General features: G+C 34.1%; 1 protein-coding gene across 1 annotated transcript in view; it reads right to left on the minus strand.

The window, feature by feature from the left end:
* ABCG1 (ATP binding cassette subfamily G member 1) overlaps positions 1-20,084 on the minus strand; it is a 110,818-nt gene that overhangs the window by 63,590 nt on the left and 27,144 nt on the right. Inside the window, exons 3-4 of the mRNA XM_074213916.1 lie at positions 7,196-7,313; positions 2,180-2,312 (exon numbers count right to left, since the gene is read on the minus strand). Coding sequence (XP_074070017.1) covers positions 2,180-2,312; positions 7,196-7,313 — 251 coding nt within the window. The remainder of the gene's footprint in view (positions 1-2,179; positions 2,313-7,195; positions 7,314-20,084) is intronic.

The raw sequence follows: 20,084 nt of genomic DNA on the forward strand, positions 1-20,084 counted from the left end.
TGAAGTAGCATTTGCAAAGTGCTTTGCAAACCTTAAAGTGCTATTTTAAAGTTAGGGATGATGATGAGGATGATGATGATCCTACCCTATTAAATAAAACTAAGTAAAAAGCCTAATTAAGAAGAGACCTCCATTATATATTAACATAATGTTACAATGGAGAAAGAAAATCTCATATCAAAGGGGGAAAATGAAAAAGGAATCACAACAACAAAGTAAGGGTACCAAGAACTGCTGACTGATCTCAAATAGGAGGCATTTAAAGATTTTCCCAATATCCATAATTCAATGTCAGTTAAAAATAATATGAGTTAAATATCAATTAATCAATTAATATTTATTAAGCTTCTAATTTATTAAGCATCTAGGCAATGTTCTAAGTATTAGGATACAAAAAGAAACAAGAAGCAACTTTGCCTTCAAGAAGCTTGCAATCTAATGGGAGAGACAATAGGAAAGCAAATATATACAAAACAAGCTATATACAGGAAAAATAAAAAGGAAATTAACAAAGAAAAGACATTAGAATTAGGAGGGATTAAGGAACATTTCCTGTAGTGAAGATGGGATTTTTAGTGAGGACTTAAAGGAAGTCAGAGAGGTGAGTAATGACAGTAGAAGAGGAAGAGTGGTCTAAGCATGGGGAAGAGAAAATACCTAGAATGCCTAGACCATTTTGTAATTGATCCTGGAGGCAACAGGGAGCCACTGGGCTTTATTTAGTTGGGGGATGTCATGATTAGACTTGTGCTTTAGGAAAAGCATTTGGATGACAAAATGGAGCATGGATTGGAATAGGGTAAGATTTGAGGCAGGCAGAACCACTAGGAGACTATTACAAAAATCCAGACATGAGGTGATAAAGGTTTGCATCAGAATGATGCAGGTCCAAGGAAGAGAAAAAGAATTTTTGAGAGATGGTAAAGAGATGGCAAAGGTGAAATCAATAGACATTGACTACAGATTGACTACAGCCTGAGGAATTAGAAGAATGGTGTTACTGGTGTTAGAAGAATGGTATTAGAATACCTGTACAGTAATAGGGAAGGTAGGAAGAAGGGAGGTTTAGGGGGAAAAAATAATGAGTTCCATTTTGGCCATGTACACATGTAGCTTACACTGCCTCCTGAGCAATTGTATACTATAGAAGAACTTCTCCACTCAGAGGCAGTAGTTATTCAGGAAATAAAGACAATATGAAATATCCATGATCTACAATATTATAAGGAAGAAAGAAAAACAAATACTTCCAAGGTCTTGAATCCTTTCACAGAAGACTCAAATAAAAGTAAATGAGAATAGCCAAATGAAAAGAGCAAGTGATCCAGGAATCAAATTTTTTCAAAGTTGTCAGAAAAAAAAAAGTTGGCAGGAAGTTAGCATAAATAGATGAGGAAGGGAAAGCAGGTTTGGGTAGGAATAAGGGAATATTAGTCTGCAGAAGACTGAAAGGAATATCCTAGGGACCCATTCTTCTAGGATAAGAAAATCTTGATGTAGTAACACAGATTAAAGTGTTAGTATTCTGCACCAAGGTTATGAATATCAGAGGAATGATCTTAAAATGTAGGAGAGCTCAGTTTGCTAGCAAATGTTGCTGTGGTGGTTGTTGTCTGTCCTTCATATTCTCAAAGAGGAATATGACTTCAGGGAGATGATGTCATGACATGAAAGTAAATTAATTTTAAGTGAGGGAGGGCTGAACAAAGTCATTAGTCTCACTTTATTCAGTGAATAATATAAATCCATGTTATAAGGCATAATAAGCATTCTAGTGCTATAGTCTCATCATCAAAGTATACGTTCCCTATAATTTATATTATGTGGTTATTCTGATCTTCCCCCTCTCCATATGTCATAGACATTTTTAAATGGTTCCAGTCAATTAATATGTATGGATGAGATGTGAGACAGATTTCATAGGAGCTAGAATAGAAAAAACAGTGGATCAAGAATCAGCTCTCTCTCACTAGCTATGTGACTTTGGGCAAGTTGCCTCTTTTCTTTGTGACTTTTCCTCATTTATAAAAGGAGAAGGTTGGACTATGTGAGTAGCCTATATTTCTTGGTATACAAGTATATAGTGTTGTATCTTTGTTAAATATTTTCTGATGATGACCAAAAAATCCCAAACACAAAAGTGAGAACATCAAGAAATCCCAGAACTGATAAATCCTACCATCATAGCCTCTTGCACAGTAATATGGGGAAGCAGCATGTCATCTTGCATGATATAGCATGAGACCTTGCGGAAACAGCGGAGGTCCCGAGGCAGCCCATTGATGAGAACTGATCCTTTCATCCCAGTCTCTCTAAAATGCCAACAAGGAAAGAAACCAGTTAGACAAAAGGCAAAATGATAAATATTCTTCCATTTTTCTTTTTGCTACTTAATACTGGAGAAAGAAGGTAAGGTGAGAAGATCCTTCTAGTTTTTGTTTTGTTTTTCTAACTGCATTATACAAAGGAATTAATGGTTTTAAATGACAACTTCCACAATTCAATAACCATTCTTATTAGTAAATCAGGAAAATGAAAAGCAAAGGAAATTTAAATCAAACTTATGTTTTAAATGAAAATTCACACAATTCAATAACCATTCTTATTAGTAAATCAGGAAAATGAATGGCAAAGGAAATTTAAATCAAACATATGGCTCACCATTTCATAATTTGTCATATTGAACTCTTCTTTTTCTGTTAAATAAATCCATTAAACAGATGAATGTGCATGCCTTTAAATGTACCTCATGAGGATGAAACAGATACTCTCTGAATTTGATAATGCTTTATGAGAATGATTGAAATGCATGATTCTGTATTCTTGCCAAAAGTTAGACCCAAAGATTTCTCATGAACAGCAAGTCTAGGTCAACATGTGAAGATAAAGTGAATATTGTTGAATTTTAACTTAGGCCCATCTCTGAAAGGAAAAAATGACTTGATCTTCTCTGGTGCTTTGACAGCTTAAACAAAGAACGAAATAGTGTCTTCTATGTTTTAAATTAAAGCAAATAGGAAATTACTATTAATTATCATCTCCTAAAGTCTATAGAGAACAGAAGGATCTGAGATTCCATGAAACCAGCCAAATTCTCATTTTTATTTCTATTCAGTATCTGAGTTGTTTAAATGCTGATTTCTTTTGTTATTAGACATTCTTTTCATGTAATTATCGATTTGCCATATTTCTTCTCTTTAAGAATTTATTCACATTCTTTAATTATTTATCCTTTAGAGAATGGCAGATTATGGATGCCAGGACTGTTTGAAAGATTTATTGCATCAACTTTTTCTAGACCGATCCTTTCCTTATTCTGTATGTTTTCAACTTTTAGATAATTAAATCTCTATTTTATCCTTGGATTGGGAGTCAGAGGACCTGGATTCAAATCCTAACTGCCTCTTCTTATCTGTATGACCTTTATGTGGGAATCTCAATCTTTCTAAGGCTTAGTTCATTAGCAGAGAGAAAGAAATGGCCTAGGTTATGTCTTTTGCATCTCTAAAGTTCAGAGACCTTCTAAGTCCTTTGCAAGTAGTTTTGCTATAAAAGTAGCATTATTTAGGGTTAGGAGTCTTTTGCATCAGGAAATGAACTTAAGCCATCTTTCGGTTCTTCTAGTTACTATTTTTCTAGTCACTACTGGGTGACTGGAAGGCATGTCACTCTCATGAGCCTTAATATCTTCATCTGTAAAATTGAGAGATTGAATAGATGACTGAAGTTTTCTTCCAGTTTTGAATCTATGATCCAAGTATCCTATTTGTCCAATAAGTATCAAAAATGATACTTAATAAATATGCACATAACTATATATAGCATAATTTTATTTTCTCTACATAGGACATTTACCAAAAGATGAGTTATTATATAGGATGTCACAGTGTAGTTTTAAACTATATAAGCTTTAATAGCTTAAATCATTAAAAACTGCTATAATTAATATTATATAGAATTACATAATATGCAATTATATTATAGTTTAAATATCTTAAAAGTGCACTAAATCCATTGGGACACTGTATATCAGATAGTTTTAAGAACTACACATAGGAAAATGTCATAAGTTAGAACTTATCATGAATTACCACAGTTCTGGTTGATGAAATGTGACTTTTATCTTTCCACCTTAGACCCCTCAGGCCCATCACACACCTGGTCCCTTCCATGCTATGCAATCTTCTCATTCACCTAGAAATGTCACCAAGTAATATGCGAAGAAAAAAAGGGAGGGAGAATGTTATATGAGATTGTGAAGTTCTACTTGACTTTTCTCCCCTTGTATACTTGGTGCTTTATGTTTTTTAAATTTAATTAAATCAATAAACTTTTATTAAATACCTTCCAGGTGCCATGAAGAGGGGCACAAGTGCTGGAAATAAGAATATATGTTTTTTTTTTTTAAAAAAGACCATCCCTACCCTAATGGAGAAAGACAGTACATAAAAGAAAATTGAAAATTTGGGGAGTGTATGGCAAATGGAAGAAGTTAACTAGCTTAGAGAGATGATGGAGAAGTCTAAAAGCAATGGAGTTGGTAGAAAACTGGAAGAAGATTGTGCCAAGTCTCTTTTTAAAATGGAGGTCCTGGAGTCTATAGCCAACCTTAATATCTTCTTAATCCAATCAGAGGTACAGAAAGTACTGATGACGAGTGATTACCTGCCAGATTTGATCTTGTAGGAAAATGAAATTTCTCAATGATGAGTTTCATGATGAAAAGATCCAAAGAAGTCCAAAAGTTCAGAATGGTTTGCATTTGAATTTTAAGCATTAATGATTGGGAATATTTTTGCATCTATTTGATAGTTGATCTTCTGCCTTTGAAAACTGTCTGTTCAAATCATCTAATTAATTGAGAAATGACAATTCTAAGAACCTATTTTTGTCAGTTCTCTATCAGGAATATCAAACTTTTCATGATCTTAACTGTGGCACCACAATATTTTTTTTAGTTTTTACAAGGCAGTGGGGTTAAGTGACTTGCCCAAGGTCTCATAGCCAGGTAATTATTTTGAGTCTGAGACTGAATTTGAACTCAGGTCCTCCTGACTTGAGGGCTGGTGCTCTGTCCACTTTGCCACCTAGCTGCCCTGACACTATAGTATTTGAATAGTTCCTTTTTGGTTGTTAGAAGTATTTTCTTTCTTCCCTTATCTAATCTAGGCCCACCATGCCATGTCTTATCTATATACCATGATATCTATACATCAACCTCCTAATCTTCCTACATGCAGATATTTATTCCTGAGATTCTGAGCTCTGATTGATGAAATTTGACTTTTTTTTTTTAATCTTTCCACCTCAGACCCCTCAGGCCCATCACGCACCTGTCCCCTTCCATGCTATGCTATCTTTTCATTCACCTAGAAATTAGATTCAAGTCTCTGAGATCTTTATCTATGATTGCTAAGTTTTCATCTTATCTTGTCTAACTTGGCATGGAACCTTCTAGGCACTTCTATTTAACATTGCTACTCATAGTAAGTTTATTAATTAGTCAAAAAGCATTATTATCTTCCAGACATTATGCTAAATGCTGGGAATTCAAGCATACTTTCAAATACAACTTTCTAACTCTGACTTTGAGAACAATAATGAAATTAAAGTCACATAACTGGAAAGAATATATCAATTAATTGAAACTCTTTTTTGTCCATCATTCTCCTATATGTATTAACAGTAAGTTGCTTAAAGTCAGGGATTGCCTTGATTGTATTTGTAGCTACAGTGCTTAGAAAAGTGAACAAAATATAAGGAATAAATAATAAATGCTTTGTTATTCATCTGTAAATTATTTTAGGTAGGATTGCTACTTGGGCACTTGGACAGTGCCCTAACAGTGACTAACACTTTTAGAAGTATCCAGATATGTCTTTGTTCCTGTAAAGTATTCTAGAAACTGTATTCATTAAATCTGGGATGTGTCTTGTTAGCTTTATTCTGATGAATTTATTTTTCCATATCTTCTTGCCATGATGTATGATTTTGTAGGCTCATTTTATATCTTGCTGCCTTCCTGAAATTCAGAGTTTAAATTAATTTTCAAAATATATTTTGTCTTTTTTATATATTATCTTTGTGATAATTACTATATTTAATTGAAAACTTGATATAAGATAATTCAATACTTCTGAATCAAGTTTTCCATTTGGAAAATATTAGTAATTTTGATTTCCTTAATTCTATACAAGTACAATTAATAATGTTAGCACTAACACTGATAGAATACTTAAAGATGTTCAAAATGTTTTATGTGATCTGATTTTTTTTATAATTACAAATAAAAGTTACACAAATCATCATTTTCAAAGAAAATATACCATCTGCTGATTCAGGGAAAGGAATGGACAGAAAGAAAGAAGAAAGGAAGGAAGAAAAGAAGCAAGGAAGAAGCAAAATATATGTTTATTAAGTAGCTACTAGATGGTAGACACTGTGTTGACTATTTTATAAGTATTATCTCATTTGATTCTTACAACAACTTTAGGAGATAGGTGCTACTGTTATCTTGATTTTATAATTAAGGAAACTGAGGCAAATAAAAGTTTGTATCCAGGATCAAAAGTCTAATTAAAGTCAGATTTGAAGACAATTTGAATTCCTGACTTGCAGTCTCATTGCACTATTAGCAGTCTCTAAAATATCTTGTCTTTCAATGTTTCTTTTACTTTTGTTCTCATTGGTAGCTCTCATAATCAAAATGCACTCCAACCCTTTAACATAAATTTTGTTCATTCTTTAAAGACTGAGGCCAGGATAAGTCCTTCTTCCTTACTGGATCACAGATTTCAGTATTAGAAGGCCTCTTAAAGATCATCTTGTCCAATCCTTTCACTTTAGAGGCAAGATAATTTTCCACAACTGATAATAAGTTTCTGAGACAGAATTTATATTAAGGGCATGATGTGAAAACCGGCATTCTTTCTCTTCTTCTACATTCCTCCTTGAAACCTCAACCCACAATGAAATAAATCATCTTCCTCTGAATTTGGGGCACTAACAGCCATATGCTTATCTCTTATTACTTTATTTTTCAGTCAGATTTAGATCTTTGTATCCCGTATAGCTCCTAGAATTGTAAGTGGTTCAATCAATATCTGTTTCACTTAACACTTAATCAATGGCAGTAAGTGTGCAATTGCAGTGGCCTAGGTAAAGCCCTTGCATGCTTGTTTTCAATTTTAATCACCTGTATCCTGCCAGGATGTTCATGAGAGTTGATTTTCCAGCTCCAGAAGGACCCATGATTGCAACAAGTTCTCCACTGCTGAATTTCCCTGAAATTCCTTTCAAAAGAGTCTTGTATCCTGAAAAAAGACATCACTATTTTATTATCTAAGACATAATATATATAAACTTAAAATTCCCATATATGCAAACAAATACACAGGAAAATATTTACCATATAAAAGTACATAAATCCAGAAATTAACTACAGGAATAGAGTCAATACTTCCTATGTCACCTGGCATCATGGTTTCAGCAACAGTATGGAACTGTGATTTCTTTTTCTTTTCTTTTCTTTTTTTTTTTTTTTGTCAAGGCAATGGGGTTAAGTGGCTTGCCCAAGGCCACACAGCTAGGAAATGATTACGTGTCTGAGGCTGGATTTGAACTCAGGTACTCCTGATTCCAGGGCCAGTGCTCTATCTACTGCATCACCTAGGCACCCCCGGAACTGTGATTTCTTTAAACCTATTTTTTTAGTAGAATTTCAGTGGTAAAAAAATGTCTCCAAAACTCTTCAATTTTAAGGAATTAAGCATGATCCTATAGAAAATTCTTCTTGAATTTATATAAAATTTCAACCCAAAACTATCTTAGTGAAAATATTTGAGGGGGAAAGGGTATGAAGAGGATTATATCATTCAGGATTAAATATAGATTTTATTATATAAATAATCTGAAATATTTTTAAAGTTTAAAATGAAAGACAGAATTTAAATATAAAACTTTCAGATTCAGAGTCATAATAGAATACAATATCATATCAGTAAACTATCCAAGATTCACAAAAATATATTCGACTTTCATGTGTAGGGAGGTCCATCCAAATGGTCATAAAAGAAACATATAAAATGTAGGGAAGTCACAAAATATTATTTTTCCATGTATATGGTGAAAGATTCTCAAAAACAAAGCAAATTTCTTTGTGTACCACTATAACAAAAAAAAGAAAGAAAACAGAAAAATAAGAACAAAAATAACACATTTGTATAGTGCTTTAAGATTTTCAAAGCATTTTCCTCACAGCAATCATTTGAGGTCCCCATTTTGCAAATCTGGAAACTGAAGATGACAGTGGCTAAATGTGTGACATCACTAATAAATTTAGCTCTAGCATTAAAACCCAGATCTCTTCTAATTCTAAAGCCAAATATCTTTTCTCAGGATCTTTAACCTCTTATTGTTCTTATTTATTTTTAAAACCATCCTTGGTCATATTTAGCAGCAATTTCTTTACATTCCACCATTTTTTCAGGCACAGTCCTACTTTGAACACAAGTCCCTAGGGCCTTGTTTAAGAGATGTTATATGGGGTGGAAATAAAAGACAAAGAACCGCTACTGCAATACTGACTCATTACTGAGACTAAGTGTTACCTGGGGGAGCAGAGACCAGTTAGCATTAAGACTTAGAGATAGGAAAAATATAAGAAAGAAAAACTAAAACTACTATGAACTGCTAAAGAACTAAGTCCAAGAACCTAATTATTAAATGATAACATAATACTGTAACTCTGAGTGAGGTTCCTACTTTCTTATTGGAAGGATACTAGTCAGGATTCAAAGCTGTACAAGATTAATTAGATACAGTGACTGCAGAAGGAAAGTTCCATAAACAGATTGGTTAACCCAGAAGGTATACTTTTAAATTCAAAATTTTTTGCTAACTAGTCTTAAGTTCTTTTCATATGTCTCTCTGTCACTCCCACTGACTCTGGAGAATAAGCTCTATATCCAGAGCTCACAGCCTATAATAAAGTTATCCTTCTTGCAATTACATTTCAAATACAAAAGCATACTGTGAAAAGCATTTTAGTGGCATAGTTGCAGGAGTGTATGAATCACCAGGGCAACTATATGGTGCTAGAGTAGTGGATCTGAAGCCAAGAAGATCAAATCTGGCCTCAGATGCTTGCTAGTTGTGTGACCTTGGAAAAGTCACTTAACCTTCTTTGTCTCAGTTTCCTCTGTACAATAAACTGGATAAGGAAATGGCAAATCACTCCAGTATCTTTGCTAATAAAACCCAAAATGGAGTCTTGAAGAGTCAAACATGATTTAGATGACTAAATAATAAATCTGAATCACCTATTTTTATGGGAAAATTTATTGTCTAAACCATTAAAGAATAAAAATACACTAACAATATAGTACAAAATTTCAGAAATACATAAGATAGTGTCCCAAAACAAAACATACATGAACAATTTTCCAGTTTCAGAATTATAATAAAATGAAACTGAAGAAAAAATTATCAAAGAAAAAAATCTTAGTCCAGCTAGTGTAGAAGGGAGACAATGGGGGAAATAGAAAAAAGACTTACTGTTCTCAAATAAAAAGATTGTTATTGTTTAGTCATGTCTGATTCTTTATGACGCCTTTGGGGTTTTCTTGGCAAAGATACAAGAATGGTTTGCCACTTTTTTTTCAGTTTATTTTACAGATGGGGAAACTGAGGTAAATAAGGTAAAATGACTTATCTAGGGTTACAGTGTCAGAGGCCAGCAATTGTCTGAGGTCACATTTGAACTCAGGGCCTCCTGACTCTAGGCCCAATGTGCCATCAGCTGTCCAAAATAAAAATGACTTGATTCAAATCCAAACTCTGGTGTTTACTATGAAATTAGGAAAACCATGTTTTCTATGTGAGCCTTAAGAAGCCAACATGTCTACAGAGAATCTTTGATGAAGCATGTTACTCAACTCTCTCCATAAAAGTAATGAACTCAAAGTAAAGAAAGAGTCATAGAGGGCAGCTAGGTGGTCCAGTGGATAGAGTATATAGGCCCTGGAGTCAGGAGGACCTGAGTTTAAATCCAAACTCAGACACTTAATAATTACCTAGCTGTGTGGCCTTGGGTAAGTCACTTACCCCATTGCCTTGCCAAAAAAAAGAACCATATATCATTGTTCGACAATATCATAGTGCAGCTGCATTTTGCTTAATTATGCTTTATTACATGGATTTTCCCTTTTCCCAATTTTTAATTTGTACAAGTTGAGGGACATGCAGAAGTAGTAATAGTAAATAAGAGGGCCACTATAGCACTTTTTTATGGACAGAAGAAAACAAAGAAAAGATCATAAGAAGGCACAGAGAAGAATACAGATTTGAAGTGATGAAGGATTTGTCATATACTTTTAAACAAGTAGTATGAAATAGAGATTTCTCATCTCATATATAAAGTACATTTTGTGTTCTGCAGTTCACATGAAAATGTTCTTTGGTAGGGGGGCATTTAAGTACAAAATAAAAAAAATTTAAAACTGTCCAGATTTATTGCAATCAGAGAACAAAGTGAAAATAGAAAGATCCCCTGAAAGAAACACTAAAACAAAAACTCCCAGGAACAGCAGGGCCAAGGAAAGGTCAAAGAAAAAACATTACCATCCATCTGAAAAAAAAGAGTTTAAGTACCAAAGATCCTCAGTCAAGGTTAGACAAGACTTCACAATCATAAAGGAAAGGATAACTTGAAATATGGTATTCCAGAAGCCAAAAGATAAAGGCTTACATATAAAAAATGCATACAGATAAAACTTGAGTATAATTTTTCCAAGTGAAGGAGAAATAAATAATATAATGAAGAACCTTCAAGTGGTCTTGGTGAAGAAATGAATAGATACTTTGAAATGCAAACACAGGAGTCAAAAGAAAGCTAGAGAAACAAAATCTTTTTTTTTAAACTGGGACTTTATGACGATGAAATGTTTATAACCTAGTGGGAGGAAAAAGAAACAAGGCTCTCCTCAGAACCCTTTTTAAAAAGGTCATAGAAAGGGCCTGGGAACAGTTTAGTTATATTTTAATGATATAAAGAGAATAAAGAAATGAGAAGGAAAAAAAAAGATTACATTAGAAAAGAAAGAGTGAGAAAGGGCATTTAACTTCACGAATAAAAGACTATAAAAATATTCAGGAAGGGGTTGGAGAATGGGCTAAACATGAACTTCCTCTTCATATGAACTGGACAAAGGAGAGTTGACTGTACACAGTTTAGTGTATAAATATACTAAACTCAACCAGGAAATGGGAAAGTGGAAAATCAAGGGAACGATGGGGTAAGAATCTATGCCTGGGAATTGGGAAAGGTTAAGAGAGCTGGAATATTGGAATGGAAGCAGATTGTATAAAATATAGATCCCCCTAGAGCACATTCCTCTCCTACAAAGAAAAAGTACATCATCAACAACTGGTAATATAACTAGAACAAACCAGAAGACGCCCAACAAATATAAAAACTTCAACTAAAGATCATTGAAATTGAAAGCAAAAATCTTTTGAATCAATAAATAACATTATAAGCTAGTAATTAAGAAATAAAATCAATAAACCACTGGCTGGTCTGCTCAAAAGGGAGAGGGAGCATGCACCAAATTTCCATGTGAAAAATGAAATAAAATAAATCACACAAAAATGAAAAAAAGAAGAAAAATATATATTGTCTGATTATACCCCTCCAAAAACTGATAATGTAAATAAAATAGATGAATAATCTAAAAATATAAAATAATAGATTATAAATAATCCAAACTTAAAAAGAGAAATTGAGTAAACTATAAATGGAGCCTCCAAAATGGGAAAAGTGAAATACTGGAATTTCACAAAATTACAATAATTCGACCAAACACTCAAAGAACAATTGATCCCTATGTTAAATAACCTGTTTGCAAAAATAGGAAAGGAAGTCCTGTCATTTTCTCCTAAAAACACAAATATGGACTAATCGAATTATTTTATAGGCCAAGATTCTTAAGAAATATAAATATAAATATTTAAATAAAATATTAGTGAAGACTGTAGCAACATAGTAAAAAAATAACTATATATTAGGACAAGGCATAACTTAAGCTAGGGATACAATGTTGAAAGCACAAAATCACTTGATTATATCAATAGATGTAGAAAAAAATCTAACACCTACTTCCACCAATGATACAAAAAAGTATAAACATAAAAGGACCTTCCCTTTTTATTATATAAAGAGTATCTAAAACCAACAGCCTCTCCAGACTGTACTACTGACCTATATTCACAGGACTTTCTCATCTATTCCATAGAAATCTCTTTGTCTCAGAAGCTCATTCCAGTCTGGAGTGCTCCCATTGGTAGACCTCTGACTCTTCTCCACAGTATTTTCTCTGACATATCCTAGAAATCTCTTCATCCTAGATGCTTACTCTACCCCTCACTACTTCTTACATTAGAAGTATCTTCTCACCCTGAGGTCTCTCCCTTAGATTGGCTGGTCCCTCCTGGAATGTCCCTTGTAAGTAGGAAACCCAGGTTAATCAAGTTTTAATTCCTCCCTAAACTCTATTGTTAATTTCTCTTCCCTTTTCCAACATTCCTATTTAGACTAAAATCGCATCCTATTCTGAATAATTTCACTTCCTTCTCCCTGATTTTCAGCTACTTTATTATCTTCCCCATTAGAATAGAAAACTCTTGAATTAGAAAAAGAATAGGAAAACATCTACAGTATCAGGGAGCACATAGACTCTCTTTTATTCAGCTTGCATTTGGGTTTCCAGCACTTTTCAGGAGCACAGTAAGGAGTTAATAAATAATAAAGTAGTTAATAAATGCTTGTTTTGGGGGGGCAGCTAGTTGATTCGGACTGGCTCAGAAGTTAGGGGACCTGAGCTTAAATCCAGCCTCAGATACTTGATACTTACTAGTTGTGTGACCCTGGGCAAGTCACTTAACCCCTATAGACTCAAAAAACCAAAGCCAAACAAAACAAAACAAATATAAATGGTTGTTGATGATTTGAATTGAGAAGAGTTGGCAAAGCTGAAATAAACTAGAAGATTTTTCAATAAGATGAGAAAATAAAGTAAGCATATCTACTATCATCCCATTATTTAACATGTTAAATGTAAGAAATAGCAGTTAAGATGAGAAATAGAAATTGAGGAAATAAGGATAAATAGGGAAAATTTTTTTGTATCAAATATCAGTATTGAGAACCTCAGAAAGGGTGGCTAGGTGGTGCAGTGGATAGAGCACCAGCCCTGGAGTCAGGAGTACCTGAGTTCAAATCCAACCTCAGACACTTAATAATTACCTAGCTGTGTGGTCTTGGGCAAGCCACTTAACTCCATTGCCTTGCAAAAAACTAAAAAAGAAATTGAGAACCTCAGAGCTTCAAGGAAAAATTTAATTGAAACCATTCTGGTGAAATAAAGATATAAAATAAAACCCATACAAATCATCAGCCTTTCCACATATTAAAATAATAATAATGTTTTGTCCTTCAATTTTGAAGACCACAACATCAGGGAGGTGATGCCATGACAAGCACATGAATTGGATTTGAGTGAGGGGTATTGTGCTAAGTCACCAGCCTCACTTTTTCCTCCAGAGCCATCTGGGTCAGGTGTCTAGATATAAATCAGAGCAACTGGAGATGGCCCTGTATGTTAGGTAATCAAGGTTAAGTGACTTGCCCAAGTTCATACAGCTAGTAAGTGGCAAGTGTCTGAGGTTGGATTCAACTTCTGTCCTCCTGACTCCAAGGCCAATGCTCTATCCACTGTATCACCTAGCTGTGCCATCACATATTAAAAACAAAGCCCAGTAAAAAAGAAATAGAAAAAAGAAATTCCATTCAAAATAACTTTGGCATGAATAAAATACGTAGAATCCACGATCTAATGAGCATGCAAGAACTATACAAATAACTACAATAAAATACTATTTACAGAAATAAAGGCAGACCTAAATGAGAGTAAAGATATTAATTGTTGAGGGTTGACCTGTGCCAATAAAAACAATATTACCTAAATTAATTTTCTTATTCAGTGGTATGCCAAACTATCAAATAAATAGTATAAATAAGCAGAAAAATAATTAACAAAATTCATCTGGAGCAACAAATATCAAAGTTCTCAAGAGAATGTAAAATATAAAGGAAGCAAACCTGGTAGTACCAAATGTCAAATTATATTTAAAAAAAAGCAATGATCATAATTATTTGATACTGGTTAAAAGGTCAAAAAAGTTGATACATGGAACAGATTAGGTAAACAGCATACAGAACCAAGGAACCATAGTAGCATAGTGTTAGATAAATCCAAAGACTAAAATTACTGGGCTAAGGACTCCTTGCTCAACAAAAACTCCTGGGAAAACTGACAAACATTGTGGCAGAAATTTAATATAGACCAAGATCTCATATTATATTCCACAACAAAGTCCAGATAGATACATGATCTAGTGATAAATTGTCATACCATGAACAAATTATAGGAACAATGAATACAACTTACCAATATAAATAAGAAATGAATTTATGATCAGATAGAGTATCATAGAAAATAAAATGGATAATTTTGCTTATATAAATTGAAAAGTTTTTCAAAAATCAGTGCTTTAAAATGGGAAGGGAAATAGTTAATTGTAAAAGTAAAGATTTTACAGCAAGTTTTTCTCACAGTCATGATATCCAAAATATATAAGGATGAAAATATATAATAATGCCTGTAATTCCTCAATATAACATAAACGTGCAATTGACCCAGGAAACATGATCATGTGATATCTTCCATTAATGAAGGTATCGTGTAGTCATCAGGGAAGGAGATAAATGATGGAAGTGATCCATGGCTGGAATTTGGAAAAGGATGAACGACAGGACACAGGGGCAAAGAATAAAATACTCAAGGATAGAAAGCAAGGTAGTCAAGCCAACAAGTGTCAGCCATTTGGTTAAGCACTAACTAAGCAAAAAACCCCCCAAAAAACAAAGTCAAGGTGCTCAGAGAGCTCACAATTTAAAGGTGGAATGTGTTTGTTATAAAGCTGAATTAATTAACATTTTCAAAAGAAGAATTTCATATCAATAGTAATCACATGATACTAATCCAACCCACAAATAAGAGAAATGAATGACAAAAATGTCTTGAGCTTCTACACAGCTATCTGAGAAATTTATGAAGTTCTTAAATTTCCTATATTATGGGTGAATGTAACTGTAAGGCGTGTTCCCCCACCTCCAAGCAAAATAATTCCTTTCTTATTATAAAGAAGCATATGTTTCATAGTCACAACCTGGTTTCATAGTCACTGGTTTCACCCTCTAAGCCTGTTTCATATATTTATGCTTAAGAGGTCACAAGTCATGGTGTGAGCTCACACTGTGTGTATATCCCAGATAAAACTCCAGCCCCCTCCTTTGTCCATAAATATGCTCTTCCAAAAATTGTATTAAAAAGCTTATTTTTCCCCCACTGGTTAGCTAACCTTGGCCAGAGAAAACCAGCCAACCTGGTCACTAAAGCTGACTTGCTAGTGGGTTGGGGGGAGCTCATTTGCCCAATGGGAGCCACAATCCAGTAGCCTTAGTGGGGTGATCCTATACCCCATTAAACATGGACAGCTCCTAGCAAACCTTTCTCATTCTTCCTAGCACTATCCCTGGCCCTAGACATTTACACCTGTCTTGACAATAAATATCAAGTATTGTGTATTGTTTCTAACCTGAGTTTTTCACAGAACCATTTCACATCACATTTTTGACATATTTGACTGATACAAAGGACAAAAGATACAAATAATAGTTGTCAAAAGAACAGAGACAAAGCACTGTTTGGGAGAACCTTGAATTGGTTCATATGTTCTGGAAAGCAACTTGATATTACAATCAATCTTCAACATTTGCATGTTTAACTTTTGAAACTTCAAGTATTCCTGTGATTTTCTTAAACATCATTTCTACTTTTGTATTCCTAGCCATGTACATTTTTGGTTAAGTGCAGTAGAGGTAGAGTGTTGGAGTGCTAAAAGTAATGTGGAAATCTCACCAGTTTCAGTGTCTTCTGACAAGCAAGTAACCTCTCCCTTGGTTTTCAGAGGATTGTCAAGGTAGATAGATTTACAATAGTGTCATAAAAATATAACATCCTCACAATGCCATTCAATACAATGGAAGGAAATATTCATATTAAAATGTTATAGTTTTAAGAATTTAATTTGCTTATACAACATAAGCATTATAGATTTCATTTGTTAGGAAAACAATGTTTTCTGAAATCAATTTTTAAATTGAGATGTTAACACAGAAGTCTTGAAATTCTAGGGAATTACTTGCAAGAAAAAATGTTTTGTATGTCACCAATTTTCTCTTATATACTGCATTTTATACGTTATTTAATACTTACTATGTTAGGAAAAAATGCATATTATAGGATTTTGAATGCTTTGTTATTAAGACTGTATGCAGACAAATGTATTTTCAGAAATCTCTTGTGAAAGATTACAGTTTTTGTTGGTTACAGAAACCTAATCTCCTATAAGTACAACATATCAACATTCATTTTTTTTTACTTTCACTTCATTTTTCAGGAACTTTATCCCTGCAAAAGTTGAGGATTGGCTGTTTGTGATTAAAATGTTCATTTGCTTTGACTCAGAGAACCCATTATTAGTCACTTACTCCAAGGAGGTCAAACACAAAGAAGTAACTTAAAACACCAAACTATCCAAAGAAACAAACAAATGGAAACTAAAAAGGTGTCCATTTTGGAACCAAATTCCACAACAATGGAATAATGTTGTGTTATAAAGGCTAATGTCATAGAATCATAGATCTAGAATGTGAAGGGACTTCAAAGGTCAAGTATTTAACAGATTACCTCATTTAACAGATGAAGAAAGTGAAGTTAAATGATTTAAGCTCACACAGATAGCAACAAAAATGATTTGAAGCCTAGTCCTGACTCCAAAGACAGTGTTCTTTTCCTATTCCACCCTGCTCCCAAAGATGCTGAACTTAAAGTTAGGAAGCAGTGGGTTCAATTTCTACCTCTGATATTCAATAGCTTTCTGACTTTAGGCAAGTCATTTAATCTCTCTGAGTTTTAGTTTCTTCATCAATAAAAATTGGAGAAATAATAACACCTACATCATAGGATTGTTATGATAACCAAATGAAATAATAATATGCAATATACATTTATATATTCAATCTGCAGAATTGTGACATTTCCTGTTGATAGTATGTCATCCTCTTATTTAGATAAACTACAGCTTACTTATCTATATCTTATGCTAGATACACAATCCCATATATGTTCTCATGTATATATGCAGAAATATATATAAAGACATAGACATATATGTATATATGTGTATATGTATATACATCTCTCTCTATATATATTATATATATATATATATATATATATATATATATACATATTTATTTGCAAACAAGTTTTGGGCAAGGTCAGATAGAGTACTTAGTAGGAAAAGATACTTTAAAAAAAAAGAAAGAGGATACTGGATACTTAAACTGTTACAAAAGAAAGAATTCATTCTTTAAGCATAGCCACTTATCCTGTACCAAAGGAAATCTATCTTTTTTTCTCACTTAGTTAATCAATATTTATTAAGCTCCTAATATATAAAGACAAGGAGGTGAGTTCCAGGAATTATTTTAAAGTCCCATGAGTTTTCCTTTGTAGCTTAAAAGAAAGGAAGGTACAGAAGGAGATAATCAGTAACTATAAAAGAGGCATCATTTAAAAAGACAAAATTAATGGCAAATATAGGACAAAATGGAGTTATATTTTCCCCAAAATTCAGTTTCAAAAAGGTACAAGTAAATCTATGCAGAAAAAAATCAACACCAATGAACTAGGAGCCCTTTAGCCCCATCCAAGCCTAAGGTCTTGTAAAGCCCCTGATAGAGGAAGGAAGGGTATTTGAGGTTTAGAATCTCCTCAGGACTTTTTAAGACCTCTAAGTATGTTATTGTAGGCAGGTCTAAATGGAAACCCATAGTTACCCAAATCATCTCTTGTAGTTAACACTATATAAATATCTTCCTCAGGGGAGTAAAAGATATGTCTTCTCTAGTGATAGAAATAGAGGAAACTGGAGTTCTTCATTATACAAGATCCTCTTTCAACAACTCAGTATTAGTTATATAGAAGGCAGGTGAAAAAAGAAGGCTATTGTGGATTAGAGAATCCTGAACAAGGCTTTCATGCCTATCTCTACAATTATTCCTTACTTTTTCTATGTTGTAGATTAGTCTAAAGTGAGTGGTATGGGACAATAGCTGAGACTAGTTAGGAGTTTGAAAATACTTTACTAATATTTTCTTTCATTTTTTTTTATCAACATAGTTTCTTCCAATAGTCTATCCCATTCCAAGACCCATCCAAATTCAATTCTAAACAATTTGACAAACATTAATCAAAGGCCTTAAAGGGAAAAAAAAGGCAAAAGAAAATCCCTGCTCTCAAGGAGCTTATAAGTTAATGGGAAGAAAACATACAAATACAAACAAAGCAAATAGATACAGGACAAAGAGGAAATAATTGATGAAGGAAAAGCACTGGAGTTGAGAGTTTGAGGAAGGCTTCTTGTTAGAGATGGGATTTTTAGCTGGGACTTAAAGGAATCAAGAAGAATAGTGACCAGATTGGAGGAGGAAGAGTGCTCCAGGCTTGGGGATAGTCAGAGAAAATGCCTGGAACCAAGAGATGAATTATCTTGTGCATGGAACAGGTAGGAGACCAGGGTTAACTGGATCAAAAACTAAGTACTGGACTCTAAGGTTTAAAATGTCTGGAAGAGCAGTACAGGGCTAGGGCTTTGAATGCCAAACATTTTGTATTTGCTCCTTGAGGCAATAGGAAATCAATGAAGTTTATTGAATAGAAAGGGCAAGTGGAAGGGGGACATAATCAGACTGGTGTTTTAGGAAAATCACTTTAGCAACTAAATGGAGAAGGGATTGGAGTGGGCAGGGGAAACCTGAGGCAGGCAGCCCCACCAGCAGGTTGTAGTGGTAATCGAGACAGGTAATAAGTGGCCCTGGAGTGGTGCAGCATCAGAAGAAAAAATGGATTTGCAAGATATTGCAAGGCTTGTAATCAAAAGATCTTGGAAAGAGTTTGGATAGGTGTAGAGATAAAGAGAGCCTCCCGGGATGACTTCTAGATTGTGAGCCTGAGGGATTGGGAAGATGAAATTGCCTTCTACAGTAATAAGGAAGGTTGAAAATAGGGAAGATAACAGGTCTGTTTTGCCTATATTGAGCTTAAGATATCTACTGAACAGCCAGTCTGAGATTTCTGAAAGGTAAATAGAGATGTGAGGTTGGAGGTCAGCAGAGAAACTGGTGGGGGGGGGGCGATAAGGTAGATTTCAGAGCCTTGGGAGCTGATAAAGTAGTAGTATAAGGAGAAGAGAAAGGGACCTAGAATAGAAGCCTGAGGGACATAAGGTTAAAGGATGTGATCTTGTGATCCAGCAAAAGAGACAGAGGAGAGGAAACTAAGAGAGTAGCGTCTCAAAAACCTGAGAGGAGAGAGAATCAAGAAGGAAAAGTGATCACTAGTGTCAAAGTCTGCAGGGAGGTCAAGAAGAATGAAGACTGAGAAAACACAGAAGACTGAGTTGATTCTGGCAACTAGAAGATCATTAGTAACTTTGGAGAGAGCAAGTTTTAGGAGAAGGATATCGGAAGTTACCTCGTAAAAGGATTAAGAAAAGAGTAAGAGGGGGCAGCTAGGTGGCGCAGTGGATAGAGCACCGGCTCTGGAATCAGGAGGACCTGAGTTCAAACGTGACCTCAGATGCTTAATAATTATCTAGCTGTGCGGCCTTGGGCAAGCCAATTAACCCCATTGCCTTGCAAAAACCTTAAAAAAAAGAAAGAATAGAGTAAGAGGAAAGAAACTAGGGGGACCTATTATAAGCTGTCTTATCAAGTTCAGCCACAAAAGATAGAAATATTAAGGGAGGAAGTCAGGAGAAACTAAATTCAAATCTGCTCTCTGACATTTTTTAATTAACTAGCTACGTGACCTTGGACAAGTCACTTAACCCATTGC

Source organism: Macrotis lagotis, chromosome 1, assembly GCF_037893015.1.
Source record: "Macrotis lagotis isolate mMagLag1 chromosome 1, bilby.v1.9.chrom.fasta, whole genome shotgun sequence".
NCBI classification, from domain to species: domain Eukaryota; kingdom Metazoa; phylum Chordata; class Mammalia; order Peramelemorphia; family Peramelidae; genus Macrotis; species Macrotis lagotis.